Source organism: Aethalodelphis obliquidens, unplaced genomic scaffold, assembly GCF_003676395.1.
Source record: "Aethalodelphis obliquidens isolate GAN/ISIS:26980383/991018 unplaced genomic scaffold, ASM367639v1 scaffold55, whole genome shotgun sequence".
Taxonomy (NCBI): Eukaryota; Metazoa; Chordata; class Mammalia; order Artiodactyla; family Delphinidae; genus Aethalodelphis; species Aethalodelphis obliquidens.
Window position 1 is genome coordinate 7,011,801 of NW_020837999.1, and position 26,585 is coordinate 7,038,385.

Below are 26,585 nucleotides of genomic sequence, written 5' to 3' on the forward strand. Positions count from 1 at the left end.
GGGAATTCCCTGGCAGTCCAGTGGTTAGGACTTGACACTTTCACTGCCGTGGCCCCGGTTCAGGGATTGAACCGGGGAACTAAGATCCTGTGAGCCACGAGGCGCAGCTGAAATGAAACAAAACTTGACTGCTAAAAGATGCTAACCATCTCAGCCTTCAGTGAGTCATAGTAGTAACATCAAAGATCACTGATCACAGATACCCAATGCAAATATAATAATGAAAAAGCTTTAAATATTGCAAGAATTACCAAAATGTGACACTGAGACAAGTGAGCAAATGCTATTGGAAAAATGGAGTGGATAGACTTGCTAGACTCGGGGTTGCCATAAAACAAAAAATGCATTATCTGTAAAGCACAATAAAAAAAAAAGCTAAGTGCAATAAAAGATGTGCCTGTACTCAGTAACTTACATGGCATAAGGCCCAACAAAGGGAAGAATGTGATAATTGCTCAATGTGTAATTCTGCCTATTTGTACTACTAAGCCAAGACTTTGATAGATAATCCACTCATTTGGATTACATGTTTCTATGTATGTGATTTGATCAACCAAAAAATTAGGTACAAAATGTCAAGCTTTTTCCTTTTTTTCTTTAAAGGGCAGCTCAATGGTTTGGGGTTGGTTAGTACAATACAGAGAATACAGAGAATACCTGTAAAATGTCTCTAACACCAATGCCAGTACTCATAAGTAAGGATATTATTAATTTTTGTGTTATTCACTTTTCTTAAGAACATAAAGTCATTAACTTGAACTTGCTGTATACACACAATACATATACAACCTTATGCAAAATACTTTTCATAAGTAACATTACATTTTAAAATATTGGAAACCGAATATCTGTGATCTGCATTTTGACTTAGTGGGAAAATAAGAGAACATTCAATTAGGGAGGATTATACTGATAATAAGACTCAAAGTTAAAAGTGTCTTCCTCTCCCCCTCTCCCTTTGTACTTAACACAGCTTATACAATGTCCTGAGAGATTCATTATGAGAAAAATGTCCACCACAGCTTTAAAACCTTGCTTTGGAAGGAACTAATGAGAAAGCAGATTGGAAGGTGAGAGTTCATCTTTGTTTTCAAAGAAGTGGTCTTAATTTTTCTTCTTATAGAAAAAGTTTAAATCGGTTCATTGTAAATATATCTAAACTATTAATTTTTGCAGTTTTCAATTATACAAAACTACGAGAAGAGGGCAGTAGAGATCATCTAATCTTAAATCATGATGTCATCCATTCAAGTCCTTGGCATAATCCCTGGTCAGTAAGAGCACAGAATACCTGCATATGCCACAAATGATCTTTAATATATATCAGAAATATTTTCAAAAACTGGGAGATTTCTACTATAGCCATGCATTCTTTAACATCTTGTTCATTAGCAAAAATCAGCAATACAGCTTTCCTTAGGTCTTCATGGGCTAACATTTTATAGAGTTTCTCAGTTACAGCAATCCTTTCTCTGTCTGTACTGTCCACAACAGTTATTACAAACTCTGTTAGTGTAAGAAGTGTTCCAGGAAGAACAAAGAGACTCTTGGCCACCAGTATCCCACATTATGAAATGTGTATTATTAATCACTATTTCTTCTACATTGCTTCCTATTGTAAGGGATGCATGTACAACTTCATTCACAGAAAACTGGTAAAGGATGGTAGTTCTCTCTGCATTATGCAGTCCAACAATGATAAGTATGTGCTCCTGGTGGTTGAACAGTCTCCCTATCCTGGTGAAGAGAATACACGTTCTTAGGCAGCAGGCCCCCTCCAGCCACCAGGGCCACCTGGCCTCTCCCACTCAGGCAGAAGGGAAGGCAGAGATGCGCCAGAGTCTCAGCCTCTTCCTTGGAACTGGAGAGAGACCAAAGCCCAGGCCACAGATACTGGCAGATATTTTCTCAAAAAACAAATGAGTTTGGGAAAAAATCTGATGGTATTAGTTGTCAAAGATAAAATTAAAGCTTTCAAATGAAAATTACAATTTTGGAAAGCTTGTATCTGTCACTGTGCACTTACACCTCCATACTTAAAGACTTAGGATGAGATCAGTCATGATGTTAATCAATGTGATTTTTTAGATATTGTTTAATGAAATTTGTCAACACCTGGACAATCTGCATAATTCAGTGATCTAGTATTTTTCAAATGATCAATGTGCAGTGTTACAAAACCATGCATAACACAGTTGTATTCAAAATATAAGACAGACCAATGGATTTTAGAAAAATTTACCAATATGATTGCAGATTACACATTGCAACTAACCTTTAAGAAACCTGTCAAGTTTTGGTGTAGTATCAAAGAAGAATATCCATAATTTTCAGAGAAGGCTATTAAAATACTCCTCGCTCTTCTAACTTCGTATTTATGTGAGACCAAATTTTCTTCAGCTATTTCAACCAAAACAACATATCACAACAGATGGAATGCAGAATCAGATATGAGAATCCAGTATCTTTTGTTAAACCAGAAATCAAAAAGATCTGCAGAAACAATGTCACTCTTCTCACTAATTTTTGTTTGGGAAAATAATTTAAAAATAAAAATGTACTATTTTTGCTAGCATGTAATGGGTTAAATCTTAATCTTAAATCTTAATTCCTGCTACAATAAAAGAGCTATATAGAACTCTTTGGGATCCTCAATAATTTTTAGAGTGTAAGTAGTCCTGAGACCAAAATGTTTGAGAACTGCTATTCTAGGTAAAGATACAGGAGCCTAAAGAGGTTAAATGACTGGGCCAAGGTTGCATAACTAGAGAGTGTTAAAGCCAGGAATTAAATCCAGTTATGTCCAACTCAAGTTGTTTCTACTAAGTCCATCATCTTAAACACAGAAGACTGATTTAGAAGTGCACTTAATGTATGCCTTACATATGCAATTATTATACAGGTATCCCATCTAATATTTTTATTGTGAACTGGTTATTTCTCATGTCATGAAATAACTCACTTTCCATGAAACAAGAAAAAAGTATCCTTAAGGCAGCATCTTTAGGATGAGTTAGGCTTAACAAAAAATCAGCAGCAAGGAATGTGATCAGTGTCACAGTTCTGGTTCTTCAGAGGGGGGAACTCTGGGAAAAGACAGTGCAGCTGTATAGATGCATTGTTTTATTCCGCCAAAGCCCATGAGCATAAAATGACATAAAAGCCAAAGCCCACGAGCATAAAACGTCACACTCATCATCTAACACATCTCTTCCCAACAAGGAGAAATTGCTCATAAGACAAAGCTCTCTTGAAGCCAGTAATAACTATCGATATTGTAGCTGGCAGTTGCTTACTTTGTTTTTAAAACTTGCAACATAGAATAAATCTAAATTCCCTAGGAGGCTGGGGAGATTGGACTTGGAACTGAAACCTGGCTTACAGTTTACAATCAGTTTGTGTGTTCCAAAACTCTGGTTGTGTTGTTTCCAACTTTATCAGTAACTAGGTTCTTTATTTTTGAGAAAATATTTAATTAATGGGAATTCCCTGGCAGTCCAGTGGTTAGGACTCCACGCTTTTACTTCTGAGGGCCTGGGTTCAATCCCTGGTCAGGGAACTAAGATCCCGCAAGCTGCGTGGTGTGGCCAAAAAAAAAAAAAAAAAAAAAAAAATAGTGACATTTCCCTGGATTTCAGAAAAAGCTTTTCTTTTTCCTGACAGGCAGGACTGAAGAAAAGCTGAGTGATGCCCAAAGTGACTAGGTCTCTGTGATGCCAACACGAGATTGTATGACATCTGGGGACTTGGGGCCTTTGGTGTCTGTAGCCTAGAAAATAGTCTCTGGATTTTGGGTATCTTCTGTAACTCTCATTTCCAGGATAGAAAGACAATATTTTGGTCAGAATTAGGTTCTAAACAGTTAATAGTAAATTTATTATATTTAGAAACTAGGTAATGCAGATGTGGGGTAAATGAATGTAAAGTTGCATTTTCTTTCCTAATAAAGGGCATCTCTAGAAATTCCCTCCACTGAGAAAGGGTAGGCAGAGTTGGATGCCTTTCTCACCATAAGAACTCTGCCAGCAAGAATTTTCTGGCTCCAGAGTACATCCACAAATGGGGAGAGACTGGGTTAAAGGACAAACTTTTGGGAAAAGCTCCACTTAATGGCATCAGTGAAGGGCACACTCTTCACAGCCTATTGAGCATAACAAATTAGACCTGGAAGCAAAGCTGATTTTACTTTCAAACAGAAAGATTGTAGTATCAAACTGCTTACAGCACTGAGAAAAATAGGCTGGAATATAAGACTGATATTTGGTGTAAATTGTAAATCAAAAGAATGTCAAGGCAAAAGTGAAGATAAAGTAGAAAAGAACAATGTCATTAATCAAGGCCTTATTCCCATTTTATAACTGCTAATTAATTATAAGCCTTTATTTGTGTCAACAGAACGTGTAAGAAAATCACGATGAGTTTCAGTGTTCACTTTTCTACATTTGAGGTTGGTTTAAGGTCAATTAATATTTTCAGTTACTTATAATTGAGGGAAAGTGTTATTCAGGGATTAATGATTATTTTAAAAAATAGAAATATAAGCAGAATACTGATTAATGAAATTACTGTTTTCCTTTTACCACAGATGTCAGTTTTGTTTAACCTTAAACTATAAAATACATAGATATATCTGTATACTGTTTACAGATGGATAATAATATCACCATCTTACATTTAAGTAATGCTTTAAAGTTTTTCAAAGCATTTTTACTCACACTATCTTCCACATATATTATCTCCTAGGATTCTGGCAAGAAGAGGCCAGTGAGGGAGCCAGGGCAAGTACTGCTTACATTTCACACATGCAGGAAGGGACGCTAAGAGAGGTTTATACAACTTGCAAGGTAAAGCACTGATTAAGATCTTGTGACTTTTATTTCAGTGATTTTTTACTTTATATCATGTTGCTTCTCACTATATTATGTTGATAGCTGAAGTGTCATTATCCAGCTTCCTTTATAGGATTCTCTTGATGAGGCTGGTTGAACTGACCCCTCCATCAATGGACCAGTCTAAAGGGGCAAGAATCTTCCCACATTTCACATATGGTTTGATTACCTCTGTCCTAAGAGAACAATCTACTATCGGGGTATGAAAAACATGATTAGAAAACACTATGCCATTATGTTACTCTGTCAAAAAGCCATGTTTCACACCTCTCCAAGTAAAAAGAAACTTCAAAAAAGTCCCAAATAAAATAATCCTAATAATGCATGCTCTCGTTAAAATTGGATACCTTTTGTCTGTTTCTTCATTGAGGTGAAGAATGTTGCCTGGATTCCTTCCATTTAAAAACTTGAAGTCAGATCTGTGGCTGAACTCCAGATCTGATTTTAGCCTTGGGGAAGCAAAGAGGACAAAACTCAAAAGCTCAACTTTCTGGATGGCATGGATGATTCAATGAACTCTTTTTTGTTTCTGAGTCTGTTGGCCAGGAGACCTGGATATGATAGGGCTTCAATTCCTCAGGCGGGATAGAATCTGGGGCATTGCTCATAAGGTCATGCCCCTGGAAAGATTTGGGGAAGGCTATGACATCTCTGATGCTTGGCGCTCCAGTGACAAGGCACATCAGTCTGTCTAACCCTGTAAAATACAAAGTTAATAGATGAGAATGTAACCTAAGGTTGGGGGTGACTTAATTTTTCTATAAAGGTTGTAGAAAACTTTTAAGTAAGAACCTTTAATAAGTTGCAGCTAAGCATAGTTCCCTGCCTTTTTAGAGAACTTTTGTTTGTATGAGAGGTTTCTTTTATCTCATTCCAGAAAAGTGCTCAGGACTAATATTCACATGCTACTGGGATTAATAATCACAGCAATTAATGAGTCCTGAGCAAGGGCTTACTGAAGGTTGAACAAAATTAAGTGCTGTGCAGGGGACTCCAAAAACACAGAAGGAAGTCCCTATTGTTGAGAGCCTACAATCTAGGTAAGCTACCTAGAACTTCTCACATTCTTCCTTGTTTGATAAAACAAGCAGTGTGAGCAACCAAGGCCATCAGAAAGGCACTGGCTCTCATTAGTTATCTATTTTATACATAGTAGTGTATATATGTCAATCCCAGTCTCCCAATTCATCCCACCCTCCCCTTCCCCCTTGGTATCCATACGTTTGTTCTCTACGTCTGTGTCTGTATTTCTGCCTTGCAAATAAGTTCATCTGTATCATTTTTCTAGTTTCCACATAAGAACCTACTGTACAGCACAGGGAACTCTACTCAATGCTCTGTGGTAATCTAAATAGAAAGGAAATCCAAAAAAGAGGAGATATATGTATATACATAGCTGATTCACTTTGCTGTATAGCAGAAACAAACACAACATTGTAAAGCAACTATACTCCAATAAAAGTTAATTTAAAAAAAAAGGCACTGGCATATTCCTACTTTCGCACAAGCTGAATACTGTGGAGCAGTACTTTTCACACTCTTATGAATTTGTCTGTGAGCCTCCAGGGATTTGAGCAATGTTGACTTAAGACTGTAGTTTCATTCTATTAAAAATCTTTCAAATGCAAATTATCAGTTAAGTTTTATCTTTATTAATGGTTAAATATATTTTTAAAGTATATCATCAGGGAATTCCCTGGTGGTCCAGTGGTTAGGACTCGGTGCTTTCACTGCTGAGGGCCCGGGTTCAATCCCTGGTTGGGGAACTAAGATCCTACAAGCCACATGGTGTGGCCAAAAAAAAAAAAAGTCATCAAAATGAAAAACACCAAATTAAATTCTTTAGAACCCTTGGGCTCACCCCCTACCCTCTTTACTCCTCCACTCCCCCTAACCTCACCCTTTCCCCATAAGCTGAGCGTCCAAATTTGACACTTAGAGCTACAGAATTAAATACAGAATTAAATTTAGCTTGTAAAAGGACAGATTGTTTACCTATGGCAATTCCTCCATGAGGGGGCGCCCCATAATCTAAAGCCTGGAGCAGATGGGAGAGCAATTTCACGTCTTCCTGAAATTCAAAAGATAATTCAATTTAAATACACACTGAGGGTCCACTAGGTGCCACACAATACAATTAGTTGCTAAAGGGAAAATAAAAGTTGAGTTAAAAAAGTACCTTAAGAGGTTTACAGTTTAGCAAGAGAATATGACAAGTCACTGATACTACAACATGCAGGGAAATGCCTGGGGCTCAGTAAATGCAGCTATTATTATGCTGGTAATGCAGACAGGGTAAGACCAATTAAGGACATGGAGATGTGGCCTCAGAAAGGTAGGATGAAAGAAGGAACAGGATCTGTCAGAGGGACCAAGAGGAGAGAACGTTATTAGAAGGGCAACAATGCTGATGCTGCCAGAAGGTAGGATGGCGTGTGGGCCAACAACAGACCGCTGGATTTGGTGACTGTGCAAGTTACTTTTGTGAGGCAATGCCTGTAGAAATGTTGAAAATGTGTCTGAAATGGTTCCCTAACCAGTCTACAGATCACAATCAAGTGGCAAGCTTTTAAGAAACAAATGCCCAAGCTTCACATCTAGAGCTTTTTATTTAATTGGTCTGGTAAGGAGCAGTGAGTGTATTTTTTGTTTGTTTTTAATGCTTTCCAGGTGATTCTGTTCTAATGTGCAGAAGGGCTGAGAAACACTGGTGGGTAGGGAAGAAGAGGAAGCAATGTATTCTCACTGACATTTTGAGAAGCTTGAAAGGAATGAAAAAAATAGGCTGGGAAACACTAGGGGCTTTGGCTTAAGAGGAGAAAAGTCAAGGGAGTTTGCAATGTTTTTAAAGCTAAAGGGGGAATTTGGTGTAGAGTTCTCCAATCCTATTCTTAGAAATAAAGTTCCTGGGACTTACCTGGTGGCGCAGTGGTTAAGAATCCACCTGCCAATGCAGGGGACATGGGTTTGAGCCCTGGTCCGGGAAGATCCCACATGCCACGGAGCAACTAAGCCCATGTGCCACAACTACTGAGCCTGCGTCTAGAGCTCGCGAGTCACAAATACTGAGCCCATGAGCCACAACTACTGAGCCCGTAAGCCACAACTACTGAAGCCTGCGTGCCTAGAGTCGTGCTCCACAACAAGAGAAGCCATGGCAATGAGAAGCCCGTGCACAGCAACGAAGACCCAAAGCAGCCAAAATAAATAAATAAAATAAATAAATTTATATAAAAAAAAGAAATAAAGTTCCTCTATCCCACCTCACCCCTGTTAGTTAATCCCACAAAATGATCTTTTAGGATCAGACCCTTGGACATTTGCCTTCCTAAAATCTATCCTAGCCTCCTAAAGAGTCATCAACAAACTGCAGATTCTTAGGCTTGCATCTATAGAGACTCTTCTTTTGAAAATTCTGACTAACCCACTCTCTGTCATTAAAATCTACCCCCACCTCAAATACTAAGTGGCATAAAATCCTTTCAAACCTTTCTCTCTTTCTCTAGCATTATCAACATTTTCAGTCATTTCAGACTGCATCCTTTTTTGAGCAGTGCAGTGGTTAGGAGTTTAGGAGCTTGGGTTCAAGAACCAACCTGCCTGGATTCGAATCCTGGCTCAGCTTCTGTGCTGTGTGACTTTGGGCAAATTAATTCATCTGCCTCAGTTTCTTACCTTTAAAATGAGTAGAATAAAGGTCTTAATTTAAAAAGTAACTGTGAGGGACTTCCCTGGTGGCGCAGTAGTTAAGAATCCACCTGCCAATGCAGGGGACATGGGTTTGAGCCCTGGTCTGGGAAGATCCCACATGCCATGGAGCAACTAAGCCCATGTGCCACAACTACTGAGCCTGCGTCTAGAGCTCGCGAACCACAACTACTGAGCCTGTGCTCTAGAGCCCACGAGCCACAACTACTGAAGCCCACGTGCCTAGAGCCCGTGCTCTGCAACAAGAGAAACCACCGCAACGAGAAAACCGTGCACCGCAGCGAAAAGTAGCCCCCGCTCACCACAACTAGAGAAAGCCCATGCGCAGCAACAAAGACCCAGTGCAGCCAAAAATAAATTAAAAAAAAAAAAAGTAACTGTGAGGATTAAATGTGTCCATGTGTATAAGGTACCTAGTGCCTGGCATATAGTAGTCACTAAAAAATACATATTATTATTTATTTTTCAAAGTCTAACACTAAAGGTAGAGAAATAAGCAGATACTATTCTATATCTAGTGAATCCTCCATTCATAACAAATTTTAACAAAACAGACAAATATTACAGTTTTTTACAAAGGCCAAGTTAGAAGATGATGTTACCTTTAGTACTGTTGCCAGGATGTAATGCTGTAGCTCTGCATCATGAATTCGGATAGAACCACCTCCTATCTCATTGCCATTTAAAACCAAGTCATAGTGTTGGCTACGGACCTAGAAGATTCAAAGAGCCTCTATGTTAGAGAAAATCTCTGGTTTTCTGTTCTGTACGTTGAAGACCCTGTAGCTACTTAGATACAATGGCTTAAACCCAGCAATTTCTACTGGGGCTTCTAGAACTGGGTCAGACTATGAAACCTGAAGTTCTTTGCCTTGTTTCCATATTTCCTTTTAACTTGGAAGTATAGATATGTTACCTTTTGGGGCTCAGTGTAAAGATGGTGGATGTCACTGGGGTGGGGAGCAGTAAACGGGTGATGGGCTGTCTCCAGCTCTTCGGGATTTTCCTCCTTGGGAAAGAAGAGGGGGAAATCCACAACCCAAAGGAAAGAGAACAGAGCTGGGTCACGAAGCACCACTCCTCTTGCTTCTAGAAGGTCAGCACACTCCAGTCGTAATTTTCCCAACAAAGAGCACTGCAAACAGAAGATACAAACGTTGAGCTAACTGCTGTGACAGAGTAGGCAGAAAATGACACAACATGGATTCTAAAGCCAGGCCTTTCTCTGAGAAAGGATTAGCCAATTTACAGATGAGATGCTCTTAGCCTCTCAGGAGAGAAAGATCTGAGGATGATCTGACTGCGACATGGTTGAGAATCGTCAGACTCAGCCGACTTGGTGAGTATCTGCCAACACAGTGACTGAGAACACAGGTATCAGAGCTTGATTAACCTGGGTCTGTATCTCACTTTGGCGACTAACTTCTCTGCACCTTTTTCCATAGTAAAATGGAGATAGAAATATCTACTCCAAAGACTGTTGTGAAGATCAAGTCAGATAAGCTCTCTAATACGAACCAGCTATTATGATTATTATTTCCTTACTGTTCCTGAAGGGTTGTGGTGAGGAACTGATGAGAGCCTGGAACACACTTAATGTTCAATAATGTTGGCTGTTATTAGACAGACAGTATGGATTAGAGGTTACATTAAGAAGGTGACTTCTGGACCTGGACTTTGTGGGTTAGAAACCTGGCTCCTCTCCTCTACCTCCTAGCTGTGTGAGTGTGAACAAATTCTCAACCTCTGTGCCTCAGTTTTCTTATCTTTTAAAATGGTAACAGTATCAATACTTCTCTCAATAGGGTTGGCATGAGGATTAAGTTAGTTAATATACACCAAGTACTTGCAATAGTTGTGGCCAAACAGAGAGTGCTGTGATAAGTGCTAATGATGACAGGCAGGGCATCCCTGAGAAAGGGCAATTAGTCAGAACAGGAGACATGCCTGCAGACATGCACAGGGTGTCACTCTGTAGCCTATTCTATCTGACACTTAGATATCCACAAAGGGCACCTTCACTGTGACATCTTCAGAATGCTAATGTTATTCCTCATAAATCTGCTTTCTAGCATTCTCTCAAGGAAGTCCCAATAGAAATTAGAGTGATGCCTTTCTGGGAAGAGAACAGGAGCAGTTTTAGTTCATGCCAGGGGAAAGTTTAATAGCCAAATGAATTTGCAGCAGGATTTTTAATACAAAATCCCAAATTCTTTTTTAAGAAATGCATTGACAATAAAATTTGTAATTAACTGGTGCATCCCCCAGCAAATTTAACAGTACTGGCTTATGGCTGGTATTAAAAACTAATGTTGATAAATGAATTAATTAAAAAAAAAAGACTGTAGGGAATTCCCTGGTAGTCCAGTGGTTAGGACTCCATGCTTCACTTCCGAGGGCCCAGGTTCAATCCCTGGTCGGGGAACTAAAATCCCACAAGCTGCGTGGTGTGGCCAAAAAAAAAAAAGAAGGGTGTAATATCAAGAAAAGTTGTAATTACATAGCTTTCCTCACTCTACTATTGCAGGGAAAGGTAAGGACAGTGGATTATATTTAGCTTTGTAGCCGAACTCTGAAACTTTTCCTTCGGAAGATATAATGATAAATAGGCACAGTGCAAATATAAATTAGAAGAATGAACTTGATAAAGTACTAATCAGACACTATAAGGATATCATATTATACTGTAGTGTAAGGATGAATATTTATTTATTTATTTATTTTTGGCTGCGCCCCATGGCTTGCAGGATCTTAGTTCCCCAACCAGGAACTGAACCTGGGCCCCGGCAGTGAAAGTGCCGAGTCCTAACCACTGGACTGCCAGGGAATTCCCAAGGATGAATTTTTATCATGTTTGATCTTTACAGTATATTTTCAATATTCATGTTTGAGTTTTATACCACACTTTGTATATTTTATAATGATCTCTAAAGTTAAATCCATTGTTCCATAAGTCTCCTGAAGAATGGTGATTTAGCCAGTGCATGGCAGCCTGCACCACCTCCCAGCTGCTGCTCCTGAGGAAAAAGGGTACTGCCTCAACCAAGTAGGGCCAGGGGTGTCTGCCAGCCCAGTAGCCCTCCAGCAGTCTGATCTGTCCCTCCACATTTTCAGGAATGCATTATGTACAAAAGTTTGGGACAACCAACTTTTCTTAATCTGTAAAACTTCAAAAATGAAAATATTTTTTCACAGCTCTACAACAAATACCAATAGCTCTTTACCTAAGTGGCTTTCCTAGAGCCAGATCTAATCGCTGTGAGCAATGCCAATGTAGGCTGTTAGCTGATGAAAAAAACTCTAGTTTTTATACAGTGCATTTTATTACAGTGCCAAAAGACATAAAAACTCATGCAGAGCAGCTCCAATTTATGAAATTAACAGTCAATTTCAAATATGTACTATACACACAGGAGAAGAGAGGCATCATTCAGCATCAACAGCACAGATGCCAGGAGGTAATGTTGCTTACTGCTTTCTTATGCTCTCCGGCAGTTAGCAGGACCACATCCTCCTCTTGGGTCTCCAACAGTCTGATTAGTCCCAAGCCTTGCTCCTCCATTATGAACTTAGCAACTGGAGAATTCCAGTTGTTATTGGTTTTCAAGAATATAGGTAAGACTTCCTGTGACAAAGAAAAAGACTTATACATTTTTCAAAAAGCAGGGTTGATTTATTTTTCCTGGAGTACAAAGATTTCTGGTTTCCAAAAGAAAATGAACGTACATGAGATTATCTCTATTCCCTCCCTAAAGCCCTTCAAAACGATACTAAAGGAATCTAAAAATTAATCTCACCAAAATGAAAAAAAAAAAAAAAGGAATGAAGGGTGAGAAGGGATATCAGAGCGAAGAGATTTCTGAAAATTTTTGGCAGGTTGCAGGCGAGTGGAATAGGAATGACCAAAGCAGCAAGATGCAGGAAGCTCTGGCCTAGAGAACAATGGAGCAGCTTCAGCACAGGAAGGAAATGAAAATATGACTATTTTTAAAGTTAGTGATTCCAAAATGGCTGAGGTAATTTATACTTCCAGTGACAGTGTAAGAATGCCCATTCCCTGCTCCTCCTCCATATTTTGGTGCTACTGTTCACCAAGCCAAGAACACAAAGTGTATCTGTCAAAGGAAAGGTATACTCATAATTCTAAAAAGGGTATGGGAAGAACAATGAATACTGTCTTTCTTTCATACCTGCCATGCTTTCATTTAAACCTTGGGCACAAGGGGCTCTATTTAATTTTCCCAACTGCATTAAAGTACCAGTGTTTATTTTAAAAGGCTGTGGTTGGACTTTCACATTCTGATTAATGGTGAATTCAACTAAGTTTAAGTTTTGGAGTTATACCCAGGGGAAAGATTAACTTTAAAAATAAAAAGAAGAAAAGTAGAATGATCTGAAATAACAAGCCCCTCAAAACTAATGATAGCATGAGAGCTCAAGCAATTAACAGTTAAAAATATAGAATCCCTAAAAGAAAGGAAAAAACCTGCTCCTTACCTGATTAAAATGGTCAGCTGCAAATTTTCTAATGGACTCAATGTCTTTCCTTTTTAAGTATTTCTGATGAAAGAAAAAGTAAACTCATCAGTATGACACTTAGCTTCACAAACATGTTTATGAAATGAAATGGGAAACAAGTATTTTGTGTTTTTCCATCACAATAATAAGATTCAATAAAGATTTAATTTCTGTTGTCAAATGACAAATTTTTTTTTTTTTTTTTTTTTTTTGCGGTACGCGGGCCTTTCACTGTTGTGACCTCTCCCATTGCAGAGCACAGGCTCCAGCCCATGCAGGCTCAGCGGCCATGGCTCACGGGTCTGGCCGCTCCGCGGCATGTGGGATCTTCCCGGACCGGGGCACAAACCCGTGTCCCCTGCATCGGCAGGCAGACTCTCAACCACTGCGCCACCAGGGAAGCCCTCAAATGACAAAATTTTAAGGCTTCTTACAGGGTGTATTTTTTTTTTCTAATTATGCAGGTCTTATTGGAAATAGCTGTGAATGTATTCCACAGAAGACTGTGTATCTATAATATGTTCAAAATGAATCTTTGCAACTGAATTGTGAAGGATCAGTAAAATCAATAAGAGGATTCAGAATTTGATTATTTCAAGTCTCTTAAAATTCTTTATATCTTACTTTTCTAAATTATCTCAATGTGTTTCTAAGTGAGACATTATGGCTATCATCATCACTAATATTCATGGAGCACTTAATTAGCTATGGGAGATATAAAAAAGGTGAAAACATGGTTCATGACCCTGCAGTCCTTATAATCTACTTGGGAAAGAATTGGACATACTCCAATTGGGGTAAATAATAATAACAAGCAATATATGTTATACCGAGCTTACCCAAACACATTCAATATTTCTGGACTAGAATACAGACACCAAATTACTTTCCACTGAACATATGAAGTGAAAAAAAAAGTAATGAGACTGAATTCTTCTCCCCATTTTAAATATACTAATATGCTATGTATCCAACTGAATCGCCTTTCAAAACAGTAATCTTATTCAAAATACTTTTAGAACTCTTCTTAAATTATTTTCAAAGCAGGTTTACTAACTACAGAAAATAGACATGCCCCATTACTTAAGAGTCCATGCTTACCCAACCCAACCCAACCATTCTTTCTGTCTCCTACCCTCATTTCCCTTCCTTTTGCTTTTCATAGCTCCACCTCCTTTCTCTTCCCATTATTAATGCAATAGGCCCCAGAGCGTCAGAAGACCAAGAACCAACACGCAAGGGCTATGCTGGAGCTGATATGGGGCTGGGAGCTGTTGGACAAACTGAGGCTGGAGACAGAATAGGAATACTATTTTATACTCATCACTGGTGGAAATAAACCCAAATGAAGTACAGGAGAACTTTACAGCATTATTTAAAAGGAAAAATAGAAGCTCTAGATCTCGAAAGTGTAAACTCATATTCATAAAGTTTTATCATTTTCTACTTATAGTTTTAGAGACACTATTAGACTTTATATGAAAAATGCATTTTTATTTAAAGAGAATTTTTCTTTCTAAAGTTTAAATGTACCAATTTTGAACATATTTACTTCCCAAATATACATTTTAAAGAAAATATAGAATTGTGCTCCACTTACTTCTCCTTCAGGGATACATATGGCTTTGATGGTTCCTTGGGGTTTACTAAGCGCATCTTGAAGAAATCCAACCTCTGTGTTTCTGAACATATCACTGATATCTACAATCTGGAAAGTGGATAACAGAAAAAGGTAATTAAACGTGAAGTAATGTTTATCTCAAAACCTTTTTTATTTTTATTTTTTTTTCAAAACCTTTTTTAAAAAACTAAATTTATTTATTTATTTTTAGCCGCATTTGGCTCTTCGTCGCTGCACGCGGGCTTTCTCTAGTTGCGGCGAGCAGGGGCTACTCTTCATTGTGGTGCATGGGCTTCTCATTGCGGTGGCTTCTCTTGTGGCTCGCGGGCTCTAGAGCGCTGGTTCAGTAGTTGTGGCTTGCGGGCTCTTGAGTGCAGGCTCAGCTGTGGTGCACAGGCTTAGTTGCTCCGCGTCATGTGGGATCTTCCCAGACCAGGGATCGAACCCGTGTCCCCTGCATTGGCAGGTGGATTCCCAACCACTGCGCCACCAGGGAAGTCCCTCAAAACCTTTTACAAACAATATTTTAAAGAGGAAAGTAGATCTTGTTAATGTTTATAGAGCGCATTCATAGAGTGTTTACCATGGGCTGGGCACCATGACAAGTGTTAATGTACTAATTATTCATTAGTAATAATTCATTTCATCTGCACAACAAGAGTATGAGGCAGGCCCTCTTATTATCCCCATTTAATAGATGAGAAAACCAAGGCACAGAGAAAGAAATGACTTGCCCAAGATAACACAGCTAGTAAGTGGCAGAGCCAGAATTTAACTTAAGTAGTCTGACTTAAGAACCACCATTTCATATTACAAGAGAAGAAACATGGAGTAGTCAAGCTGGCTGCTGTAAATAGGCTTTTTTGTGTGCTATGTTTTTTTCATTCTGAGAATTGAGCACTACCTATTCGTGGACCAAGCAGAACTCAGTTTCTAAGGAATCTGCACTGAGAACTGAGATATAGAAATGTCACCAGCTTACAGTGATGAAGGGCTGTTGCTGTCTAAGAGCAAATAATAAGAGGCCTGCTAAGGAAAGCTGCTCTGTGTAAGTTCTACTGTACCCTTAGTTAAATATGTGTAGATCTTAACAATGTGAATAAACGTTTCCATATGTTTGAGCTCTTTATAGACCAGGGAAAAAGAATAAATAACTCTTAATCATTTGCCTTCCAAGTGCCATTTTAGCTTAAGAAAAATTCAAGAGGAAAGAACAGGTTTTTTGTTTTTTTCCTTTCAAGTTACCATTCATATCCATGTAACTAATAACTTGTCAGTAATAAAAACGTTATAGCAAGAACGTTGCTCTTGGAAGTGAATCTTGGAACACAGTAGATAGAGAAAAGGTACTGTAATGCTAACATGCTACTATTCTCTCCTGCTGTAGCTGGGTAACAACAAAAGTAACAAGCTAAGGTAACAACAAAAAATACGATATAACAGTGTGTGTGACTGGTTGTAAACATCAAAGTAGTTCAAAAGACTATAGGACTATTCGAGGGCAGAGTCTTGGAAAAGTGAAGAAAAGTACCTTCATCCCAAAGCGAGTGTCAGGTTTATCAGTTCCATAGCTGGCCAACGCCTCAGCAAAAGTCATAGAAGGAAAAGGAACCACCACAGGATCTCTGTCACTGGGCCATGAATACTGGAGCAAACCCTCAATTAGACTCTGGATGCCAGTCTGTTCTACAAAGGACATCTCTATGTCAATCTGAAACCAAAACAACATATGGAAACTAATTTGAAGAGCCACAATATTAGTATATACATACATATTTATATATTTCTCTTGTTTCAAATTACCATTGGATTCTGTTCTTAATACATGGGGAAGCAGGTTAAATATTACTGTACATCTAATGCTTTACATACATCAAACTGTTAGTTCCCACAACTATCTCATGGCTTAAGGCTCAGAGAGGCTAAGTGACTTGCCTGATGATGTACAGTTACATTACATTTGATCTTAGGTTTGTCCAACTCCAAATCTTATGGTTTTTGTGCTGATTACTGATTTCTGTACCATACAAATTAATATGATATCATACAGAAACTAAATCATAATAGTTTTGATGACGCTAACCAGATAAATAGATTAAATATCAACATACAGAATTGTCTTAGTGCACAAGAGATTTTTTTTTTTTTTTGCGGTACGCGGGCCTCTCACTGCTGTGGCCTCTCCCGTTGCAGAGCACAGGCTCCGGACGCACAGGTTCAGCGGCCATGGCTCACGGGCCCAGCTGCTCCGCGGCATGTGGGATCTTCCCGGACCGGGGCACAAACCCGTGTCCCCTGCATCAGCAGGCGGACTCTCAACCACTGCGCCACCAGGGAAGCCCACAAGAGATTTTTTTAAAGAACTTTGTCATATCATGACCATTAAAACACTGTAGGAATCTGTCATTCCTTAGTTTATGACCATATTCTTTATAAATGGATCAAAAATTAAATAACTAATGCCTCAACTGTAGGTTAGTTTAATTAAATATCTGATAGATAAAATGTAATGAGAAATATATATAATTTCTATCCTGGTTTTGACATTCTTGGCTGTAGCAAGGCTGAATCAGTAAGAGATGAGTGAATATAACTTAGTACCTGAGTAAATTCGGGCTGTCTGTCTGGTCTTGATCCTTCATCTCGATAACATCGGGCAACCTGAAAATATCTACAAATGGAAAATAGTGTTAATTGAGTCAGGATTCTAGAAACACACACACACTTTCCCCCAAAAGTTCCTGGCAATGCAGGGTACAAAATAATAATGATACTAAACGGGCATAAGAGATTTTAAAATTCTTTATGATGCTCTAATCTAGTCAGATACATAGTTGACCCATGAGAAGTTAACTGCTCAATATATTGTCTTACAAATATACAATGGCACCTTTGGATATTCATATATTAGACTGACATGCAAGGCAGTCCATGCTTCTTTATACACACTTTTTTGCTTCAGCCAAACTGAAATACTCACTGCTCCATGAATACACTTGAGCTTTCCTGTGCTATGCCATTCCAACTCTCATCTTCATCTGCTGAAATGCAGCTCTGTCCCAGAAGGCCTAGTTCCCAAAGTTTTTAATGATATTTCCCAAAACAATATAATTTCAAACTTCTTAATACAACTAATTTGCAACACTCAACATACTTATTTTTGGTTTACATCACAGTTGATTTTAATATCCTATTTTGTCTTACTAGATTCATTAGCTCCTTGAGAGCAAAACCTATTCTTTTTTGTTTTTAACCCCCTACCCCATCTACTAGCATAGAGCTTTGTACACGATGGTCACCCAATAAATCTTTACATAATGACTACACATTTTTAGGGTATTTTACAAGTATTTTCCAAACTCTCATACATTTTCAAACCTTCTTTTAAGAGATTAGACAATTTTGTGTTTCCTTTTCCCCTTTCTTCCCCCTCTTTTCCTTTTCTGACCAGTACTATCATAAAGAAAGCTCACCTGTCTAAACCACCAACCATCAGAAGCTGCTTAAACTGCTGAGGACTCTGAGGGAGAGAATAAAACTTTCCAGGTTCCCTGGATGGTATTACAAACTCTTTTGCACCCTTTGAATGAGAGAGAGGGAGAGCAGAGATATTATTAAAAAGCAAATTCAAGAACTGGCAGAAGTCAATACTTCAGTTCATCAATGAAATCAACTAAAGAGCAAGGTTCCCACAATGACAGATCATTTCTTGCTCATCCTTTAGTCCCCAAAAGGCTTGCACATAGTAGGCTTTAAATATTTGTATACAGCAAGTATTAAATGTATGCTTGTTGAAATGAATGCCCAATCCTGTTACTAGCTAAAAAGGATTTTGTGCGTCAATTCCTATTCAAGTAATTCCTAACTGCTTTTCTAAATTTAAACTATAATTTTATAAGTCCAGAGACTGTATAAATATCAGTGTTTGAAAATGTCAGTTCTTAATGAACAATGGATTTATTTTTATTTATTTATTTTTCAATGGATTTATTTTTAATGAACCAATTCATTATTGATTTGTAGCTATAAACCTCAATAGAAAGAAAATGATGTAGGATTAAAGGATTCTGACTAAAAGTACTGACCCATATAATTTGCTCAACTCTTAAAATACCTAGTTAGTGTGAACATCCTAAGGCAGTAAAATAAATAAAAGAAATAGAACTAAGGGAATATAAAAGCAAGTGGTCCAGTTTCATAACTAACAGGACATTATTAGTAGGCTGATTTAAGGAATATACATACCCCTGGAGTCCTTTTAAATAATGTTGGTGTTTCTATATCCACAAACCCTAAAAAGAGAGAAATATCGGAATTTAATAGATGGGAATTTACCAAATATGATGTCTACAATACAGTCCAACAAATCTGAGGCTACCCTTTAATTAGGAATTTTGACTGAAATAAGCTATGAAGCATATTGATTCTGGTTTCTACAAACCCAAGAGGGAAGCTGAAGATTTTCATAAAATCCTATTCTGTTCATAAAGCTGGTAATTTTGTAATGAAATAATTCTGTTTGATAGATTCTGTGTACTGAACTGTTATGGTTTTCCTTGTGTTCTGCTAGTGTAGCAAAAATAACACAAATATAGTAGAAAAAAACCCAGGACTGACTGAAGAGTCTAGTTTCATTCACATGACATTTTTGAGCTCCCAACAAATGATGTACAAGCATGATAAAGAATTAAGAAAACTTACAGATAACAACCAAAGGGCTGGTCCACCTTCAACAGTGATGGTAAATACTTAGACAACATTAACAGGCACTATCACCTTTAAAAGGCTGTATTTATGACCCAGTAGGGAACTAAATTATGTTTTATGTTACTAAATTATGTTCTAGGATAAAACACATGGAAATTACTGTTTCTTCCCTTACCATGTAGATTACAGAGATATTCCCGCATTTTCATGACCATCTGGGACCTCAGTCGCAGGTTATACTGCATTTGGACACCACGCAAATCTAAGTAGCGATACCGCAAACGAAGAGCCTCTGTTTTCTAAACAAATTTAAAGATTTTTATGTTTAAATATTTTTCAAATATTAAAAAGATATTAACTTTAGATACAGATTGTGAATTTTTAAGAACTTTAGCTCTATCTTTAGCTTCCACCATTTGTGCACACACACCACCATTCTTAATTCCTATGACTTCTAGGCTTGTTACTAGCATAGATTTTACATTTTTCAGTGAACCACACTTCATTGACTGAAATTTGCCTACCTTACTAAACATTTATTCATTCTTTTTTTTCCGCCTTTTTTCTTTTTGACCACGTGGCTTGCGGGGTCTCAGTTCCCCGGCCAGGGATTGAACCCGGGCCATGGCCATGAAAGCCTGGAATCCTAACCACTAGGCCATTAGGCCACCAGGGAACTCCCTACCCATTCATTTTTAAGCCTGGAGTTTAATCCTGAAAAAAAAAAATGTAAAGATTTCAAAGATCATTAGAAAATATATACCAGGGCCAAAAACAGCCACGACTTTATGACCTGGATGGGACGACAAGTTTAAGAAATGCAAGCGAACAGCAGACGAATCTCTACAGCTGTACTAGTAGGAACACAGTGATAAGGTCTGCTTATTTTCAAGGCTGGAATTCTCTGTATCCCTCCTGTGCTGACAACCTTTTCCCCTGGAATAGTTTATTTCTTTGATACTAGAAATAGAAATAGAAGAACTACCTGTCATTTCTCTTTCTAAAAGCTTAGAGCTGGTGGAAAACTGCATATTTCCTTTTTTTCCCCACAACAAGGTCAACTCTGTAATTATACTGCTTTTTCTAATTAAAATATTAAGTACTGGGAACTCAATTGTAAGACTAAGTGGCCATGCAATTAAAAAAATCCTTTATAGATTAGTTTATAAATTAGGTATATATAAGTCTACAACTGTAGACAGTTGTGACAAAGCTGAAAATTAGCTGGGCTTACATATCCAGTGTTGTCTAGCTTCCTCAAAGAACATCCTAAATTACAGTAATCATATTTATATGCCTTATAAACATTTTATCACTGTTAGAGGCTTAAACTTAATATATGCAGGATCTCCTATGCCATGTGGCCATTTCTAAGGTAAACATAAATTTCCTCTCAAAATGTAAAACCATAGCAACAAAATGGAACAAAATAACACCTAAGTCTCAAAGACAACCTTGTTTCCAGCTGTCTGAAAAAACATTCTAGGTGTTCAGGAGCTGCAACAGCTTAAAGAACTGTTGATATTTAAGAACAGTTCACCAGGAAATTGTAAGACTAACAGAATAATTCATGATATAGCTATAACACGCTTAATTTTGTAGAAGTTAAACTTTTTCTTTAAAAAACTCTGAAAACACTTTACTGGTTATCAACATTTTCTAGATACTCTATTTTATTAGTAACAGAGGACGGCACCTTCACGAAGTCCTTAATTTCAAAGGGCAGCTTCTTGCAGGAATTCAGAAGTTTAGCTGTTTTAACTTTGATTTCAATCTCACCTGTTGGCATTTTCTTAAAGAGAGAAAGAGAGAAAAGACCTATTTTAAAAATCACTCATCAGGACATGTACGCAGTGAATATTTATAAAACACAAGCATTTATTTACATATGTAAAACACGGGGTGCTTATAGTGTATAGTCTAAAACATAAATGTCTGTGTACGACTTTGACATTCTTATGTATATCTGTGGTTGATGAGCTCATTACCAAATGTCTTAACATGCATATTTACATAGGTGTTTACGTTTGCAGTGAAGATTTTAAAATCTGTAGGTTCATTTGTAGAACCTGCAGAGCTTTAGTGCTGGATATCTAATAGATACTCAGTCGCTGTTGCCTGAATGTGTTGACAGACAGTGCCCATGTACACAGGTAAAATTTAAATAGACAGTTTCTAAATTACTAACTGGATTCTCTTGTCCTGGAGGTCGAGAAATTACTGTGCCAGACACTTGCACCACAGATTCCATGGGGGCTTCACATAAAATCTTCTTCACAGAAGCAGCCGACTACAGAATAAGAGGGGAAAATAGTTCCAACAAATAAATGAACTTAAAGGACTCTGCAGCAACTGTAGATTATGGCTTAGAAAAATGTTAATACTCATAGCTTAATTGCAATAAATACTGGGGCTTCTCTTAATGACTTTATTAAAGAATTTGGTAAACTGCATCCCCATTTTGACTCCGTATAATACAGCAAGTAAAACTATTAGTTAAGAATTAAAATTTTTTTTCCTTAAAGGAAAATAAGGAGAAGAATGATTAATGCAAACAATTCCCACATACTTTAAAGGCAACTGTCTCCAGGATTAGCCTTAGGGGCAGTTAAATCCAAGAGCAATAATGGAGTCCAAAGTGAAGGAGTTCTCCTGGGTTAGCTATGCTCATCTCTGCATCCTGATCCCTGAAAGATAACCCATGGCTCTTTACTTACTTCAAACATTAAAAGCAGAGTAAATCTTATTTTTCTCAGGTGTACAAACATTTGTAAATATTACCAAAATAGAAACCAGTGATGTTCAGCAACATGATGAGAGTACTTTATTTTATCTGAATTTAATGGTAATTATTTTTTGAGCAGGTAGTACCTTCACATGGCTCAAATTCAAAGAGTATAAACAGATCTACAGTGAAAAGTCTCTCTCCAGCTCCTTAATTCCCCTCCCCAGAGATACCCAATGTTATGTGTCCTTCCAGGGACAGTTCATAACATACACACACATACACATGCCCTTTTTAGTACAGATAATATCACTCTACATGCTCTTCTGTATCCTGTTTTTATATCTAACAATATACCTTGGATTTTTTCCCATATTAGTACATAATAAGCTTCTTCAGTCTTTTCCATAGCTGTAAGGGTGTACATTATTTTTTACACCAGTCTCTTATTGGGGAACATCTAGATTGTTCTTTCTTTTTCAAAAAAATTATTTATTTATTTATTTATTTATTTTTGGCTGTGTTGGGTCTTTGTTGCTGCACGCGGGCTTTCTCTAGTTGCGGCGAGCGGGGGCTACTCTTCGTTGCAATGCACGGGCTTCTCATTGCAGTGGCTTCTCTCATTGTGGAGTACGGGCTCCAGGTGCGCGGGCTTCAGTAGTTGCGGCACACGGGCTCTCAGTAGTTGTGGCTCATGGGCTCTAGAGCACAGGCTCAGTAGTTGTGGCACACGAGCTTAGTTGCTCCGCAGCATGTGGGATTTTCCCGGACCAGGGATCGAACCCGTGTCCCTTGCATTGGCAGGCAGATTCTCAACTACTGCGCCACTGGAGAAGCCCTAGATTGTTCTTTCGATTAAAAATATTTCAGCAGTGAATAACCTTCTATTTGTGTCATTTTGCATCTATGTAAGTCTACGTGTAAGATAGCTTTAAGATCATTGACTACAAGTGGAATGAATGGTTCAAAGGATATATGCATTTATAATTTTGATATTGCCATCCATAGAGCTAGTGCCAAGTTATACTCCCTCCAGGAATGTATGAGCACTTGTTTCCCCAAACACAGTGTGTTCTCAATCCAGTGCATAAAAAATAACAATTCTGTGTAGCTTTAATTCATATTTCTCTGCCTATGAGTGAAGTTGGGCATATTTTCATATGTCTACAGACATATAGAAAAATAGCCATTTATATTTTTTTTCTATAAATTTTATGTTCATATTCAGCACTGGTATTTTTTTAAAAAATTTTAATTGATTTGTAGTAGCCTTTTAGATATTAGAGAAATTAGCCCTTTGTCTGTGACATGAATTGCACATAGTTTTTCGCAGTTTGTCATCTGTCTTAATGTGGCTTATGGTAGTTTTAATTTTCATTAACAATAAACTTTTTTTTTTTTTTTTTTTTTCGCGATACTAGGGCCTCTCACTGTTGTGGCCTCTCCCGTTGCGGATCACAGGCTTCGGACGCGCAGGCTCAGCAGCCATGGCTCACAGGCCCAGCCCCTCCACGGCATGTGGGATCTTCCCGGATCGGGGCACAAACCCGTGTCCCCTGCATCGGCAGGCGGACTCTCAACCACTGCGCCACCAGGGAAGCCCATAACAATAAACTTCTTAATTTGAAACCTCAAACATACTTATCCAACATGCTTCATTTATTCTAACCACAGCATCAAAGAGGCTTGGAGATAACAGGAGGAAACTTCTATTACCTCATCCTGAGGAATGATAACTTGAACAAGCCCATGGAAATCTCTTAGGACCAGGAAGATGTTTTGCCTGATTAATGAAGAAAGTGAACATATTAGGATAAAATCTTTGAGACCAAAATTTAAGCAGGCAAAACAAATAAAAAACCCATGCAATTTCACATGTTGCTTTTTTATAATAATATGCATTCATAGTTATATTTGTGTAATTATCTTGTAGCTTATTAATGAAAAAACTTTTTTGTTTACAATTTCTACTTTTAGTAGCTATATGTACAGCTTACTAATGCTATCCAGATGGCTTATTAATGAAAAGGCAGATTTTAAAACTTAAAAAATTTTATTGGCTTAAGTCTTTATAAGAAATTTGAATTAAAATTGGAAACTTTCCATATATTAAAATCCAAAGGTAAGATTTTAGCATATTAGAGACATCTGATTGGTCATTTTTTAAAATACGGCAATATAAAATCTCTTATTTTCCTAAAAATAAGATGTAATCTAAAATTTTCTAGAAGAGGTCCAGTACTAACTTAATACCTCTATAAGCCATCAAAAGGTCCCCCAAATCCCAATATTTTAGCATTCAACCAACATTTCTCATACAGTTCTTAGTACCAAGAAGAGGTACAGAAAGCCTCCTCAGATTTTCCTTCAGGAGATAAAATTCACCAAATGTATGGGTCAAATATCCACCCATTTGGGACATATTCTTTAGGAAAATCACTCAATCTATGTATTTTGGATCTCTTCATTGTGAATTAATGTTCCATTCAGGTATGTTCTGGAATATAGAGATGAACAACAACAACAACATGTCCTCTAACATTAAGGAATCATTGTTCATGTTTTTAGACTTTTTCTCTACCTAAATTTAGCAAAAACTATGCTTTTTTATGCTATGGAAGCTTACCAGCTTACCCAATTACTGGTCCTAGGCACTCTTCAATCTTAGTAAACCTAGGGACATTTCTGTCCCTTGGTGGATCACACTTATTATACCGTTCAACAGATGTTACTGGTACTTACTGGGAGTGACACTATTTGAGTCTTTCAAAACAAAAATAAAACTGAAAATTCAATGACTTCTGAGACTCCTACAGGAGTTGCAAAGCTTTTATGCTTCTGACTGGTTAAAAATTAATAGCAGTTTAAAATTGCCTTAGGAAAACCACCATCATGCATACGTAAAACACCTGCCTCTATCTACCTTCGGTACTGAATCCATCCACACAAGGTGACTTCTTGGCCTAAGTGAGAAGAACGCAACTCTCCACACGTGTTGGTCCGGGCAACAAAACTACTGAGTTCTTAAAGAAACGAAAAAAAGTAAGATTAAAAATATATCATTTGCACATTGTTTGAGGATAGACTCTCAAATCATACCATCTTTTTTCATATCAATGGATGAAATTTATAAAGTTGAAGAATGTAATCAATCACTATTAAATTTACCTGCAAATGTGTCAAAAGTCATGTGAATAACTATCTTAATGTAAATTTTTGCCTTGTGTTAAGAATATAAATATTTTTGATCACCCAGCATCTGCATTAACCTAAAACGCACTGTTCTTAATAGTGCACATTTCTTCCCCAAATGAAATAGGATCTTGGGAATTTCATAAATCTGACGGTGCAGTAACTGGTTGTAGTATGAATCTAGAGTGAAATAGTCACTTGTACATTTGAAAACTCTATTTAAGGTATTCTCAAGTATGAAAGAATTTTTTAGGCTTCTTATTCACAGCATGAGCTTAATGAATAGCCTATTCATGTGGTTACTTTTCTGCTCTTTTTAAATTCCAGGGAGAAAACTACATTATAAGAAATGGAGAGGGTGAATGATGTGCTTCTACACATAAAGCTATGCAGTCGAGACTAGGGGAAAAATGGAATAAGCACTCTTGCTGCAGAGAAAAGGAGGAAGGGCTGGGCTGTTCAGAGGACAAACCTCTTCACTACATTCACCTGGAATTCTCCTCTGTGAACTCAGTACCAGACTTCGGGAGAAAGAACCCCAGATCAGCTGTGTGGTCCTTCTAGTGGGTCTGGATAAACCCCTGTACAGCCGACTTAACCAACAGAACATGTTAGAGCCGCAGGATGGCGAGACGCTCAGGAATCTCAGGCAGCAGGTGTTGGATGGCGGTCAAAAGTCAGTTTTGGAAATACACACAAATCCCTTAAAATGTTAGGAGTTCCCACTCTCTTATATTTAAGCCCTTGTCCGCTGAACATTCAAGAGCTCGTGTCGGCAAACTAGATAAATCTGCAGTCTTTGGGGCCTTTGGGGAAGTTGGGTAGGGGAAGGGCCTTTTAAAATCTTTGTCCCCTCTCAACGCATCCGTTTCACTTCTATTAACAAACAAAGCTTCGGCCTGAAGTGACAAGCGTACGATTCCATAGAGCAGCCAAGGCGGGACACCGCGGCCACGCAGAGGCAACACGGGGCCGGTCAGCAGGCGCACGCCCTTCCCATCCTTCCACGCTTCCTCGAAGGTTCCCGCGGGCAGAACCGGAAAACAGGGAGGAAAATCAGCCCCGCGTTTCAAATCTCCCAAACCTGGTGGCCGACCTTGGGTCTTCAGAAGGAGGAATGAAAGCAAATCCAAAATGTTTCTAGGGCCCGAAACCACACACAGATCGCCGCTGGGAGCCAAGCTGTCCTTTACCCACCCCACGAACAACCAAGATTACGGTGGAG

General features: G+C 38.1%; 1 protein-coding gene and 1 pseudogene across 2 annotated transcripts; both read right to left on the reverse strand.

Moving 5' to 3' along the window:
- Window positions 1-36: 36 nt before the first annotated feature.
- Window positions 37-1,808, reverse strand: LOC113609195 (ADP-ribosylation factor-like protein 5A pseudogene; annotated as a pseudogene).
- A 2,972-nt stretch (window positions 1,809-4,780) lies between these two features.
- On the reverse strand, window positions 4,781-26,547 carry DARS2 (aspartyl-tRNA synthetase 2, mitochondrial). 2 transcript variants are annotated; one of them, XM_027086282.1, is made up of 17 exons: window positions 26,457-26,547; window positions 25,092-25,191; window positions 23,885-23,951; window positions 21,632-21,733; window positions 21,140-21,235; window positions 19,619-19,742; window positions 18,982-19,028; window positions 18,210-18,316; window positions 17,338-17,407; window positions 16,268-16,447; window positions 14,716-14,823; window positions 13,095-13,157; window positions 12,070-12,222; window positions 9,514-9,732; window positions 9,200-9,310; window positions 6,885-6,960; window positions 4,781-5,586 (listed from the first exon to the last, which is right to left on the reverse strand). In XM_027086282.1, exons 4-17 carry the CDS (start codon window positions 21,692-21,694, stop codon window positions 5,372-5,374), a joined length of 1,632 nt encoding a protein of 543 aa, XP_026942083.1. In that variant the 5' UTR covers window positions 21,695-21,733; window positions 23,885-23,951; window positions 25,092-25,191; window positions 26,457-26,547; the 3' UTR covers window positions 4,781-5,371. The 2 variants fall into 2 exon arrangements, with proteins under 2 accessions (XP_026942083.1, XP_026942082.1); XM_027086281.1 differs by having other exon boundaries at window positions 25,850-26,526.
- Between the last annotated feature and the right edge of the window lie 38 nt (window positions 26,548-26,585).

Coding starts and splice junctions, on each gene's coding strand:
- DARS2 (XM_027086281.1), bottom strand. CDS start 25,970: ATGTTCTGTTGGTTAAGTCGGCTGTACAGGGGTTTATCCAGACCCACT. Junction 21,734..23,884: donor TTATCATTCCTCAGGATGAG/GTAATAGAAGTT, acceptor CTTATTCTGTAG/TCGGCTGCTTCTGTGAAGAA. Junction 12,223..13,094: donor CAGCTGACCATTTTAATCAG/GTAAGGAGCAGG, acceptor TCTTTGTCACAG/GAAGTCTTACCTATATTCTT.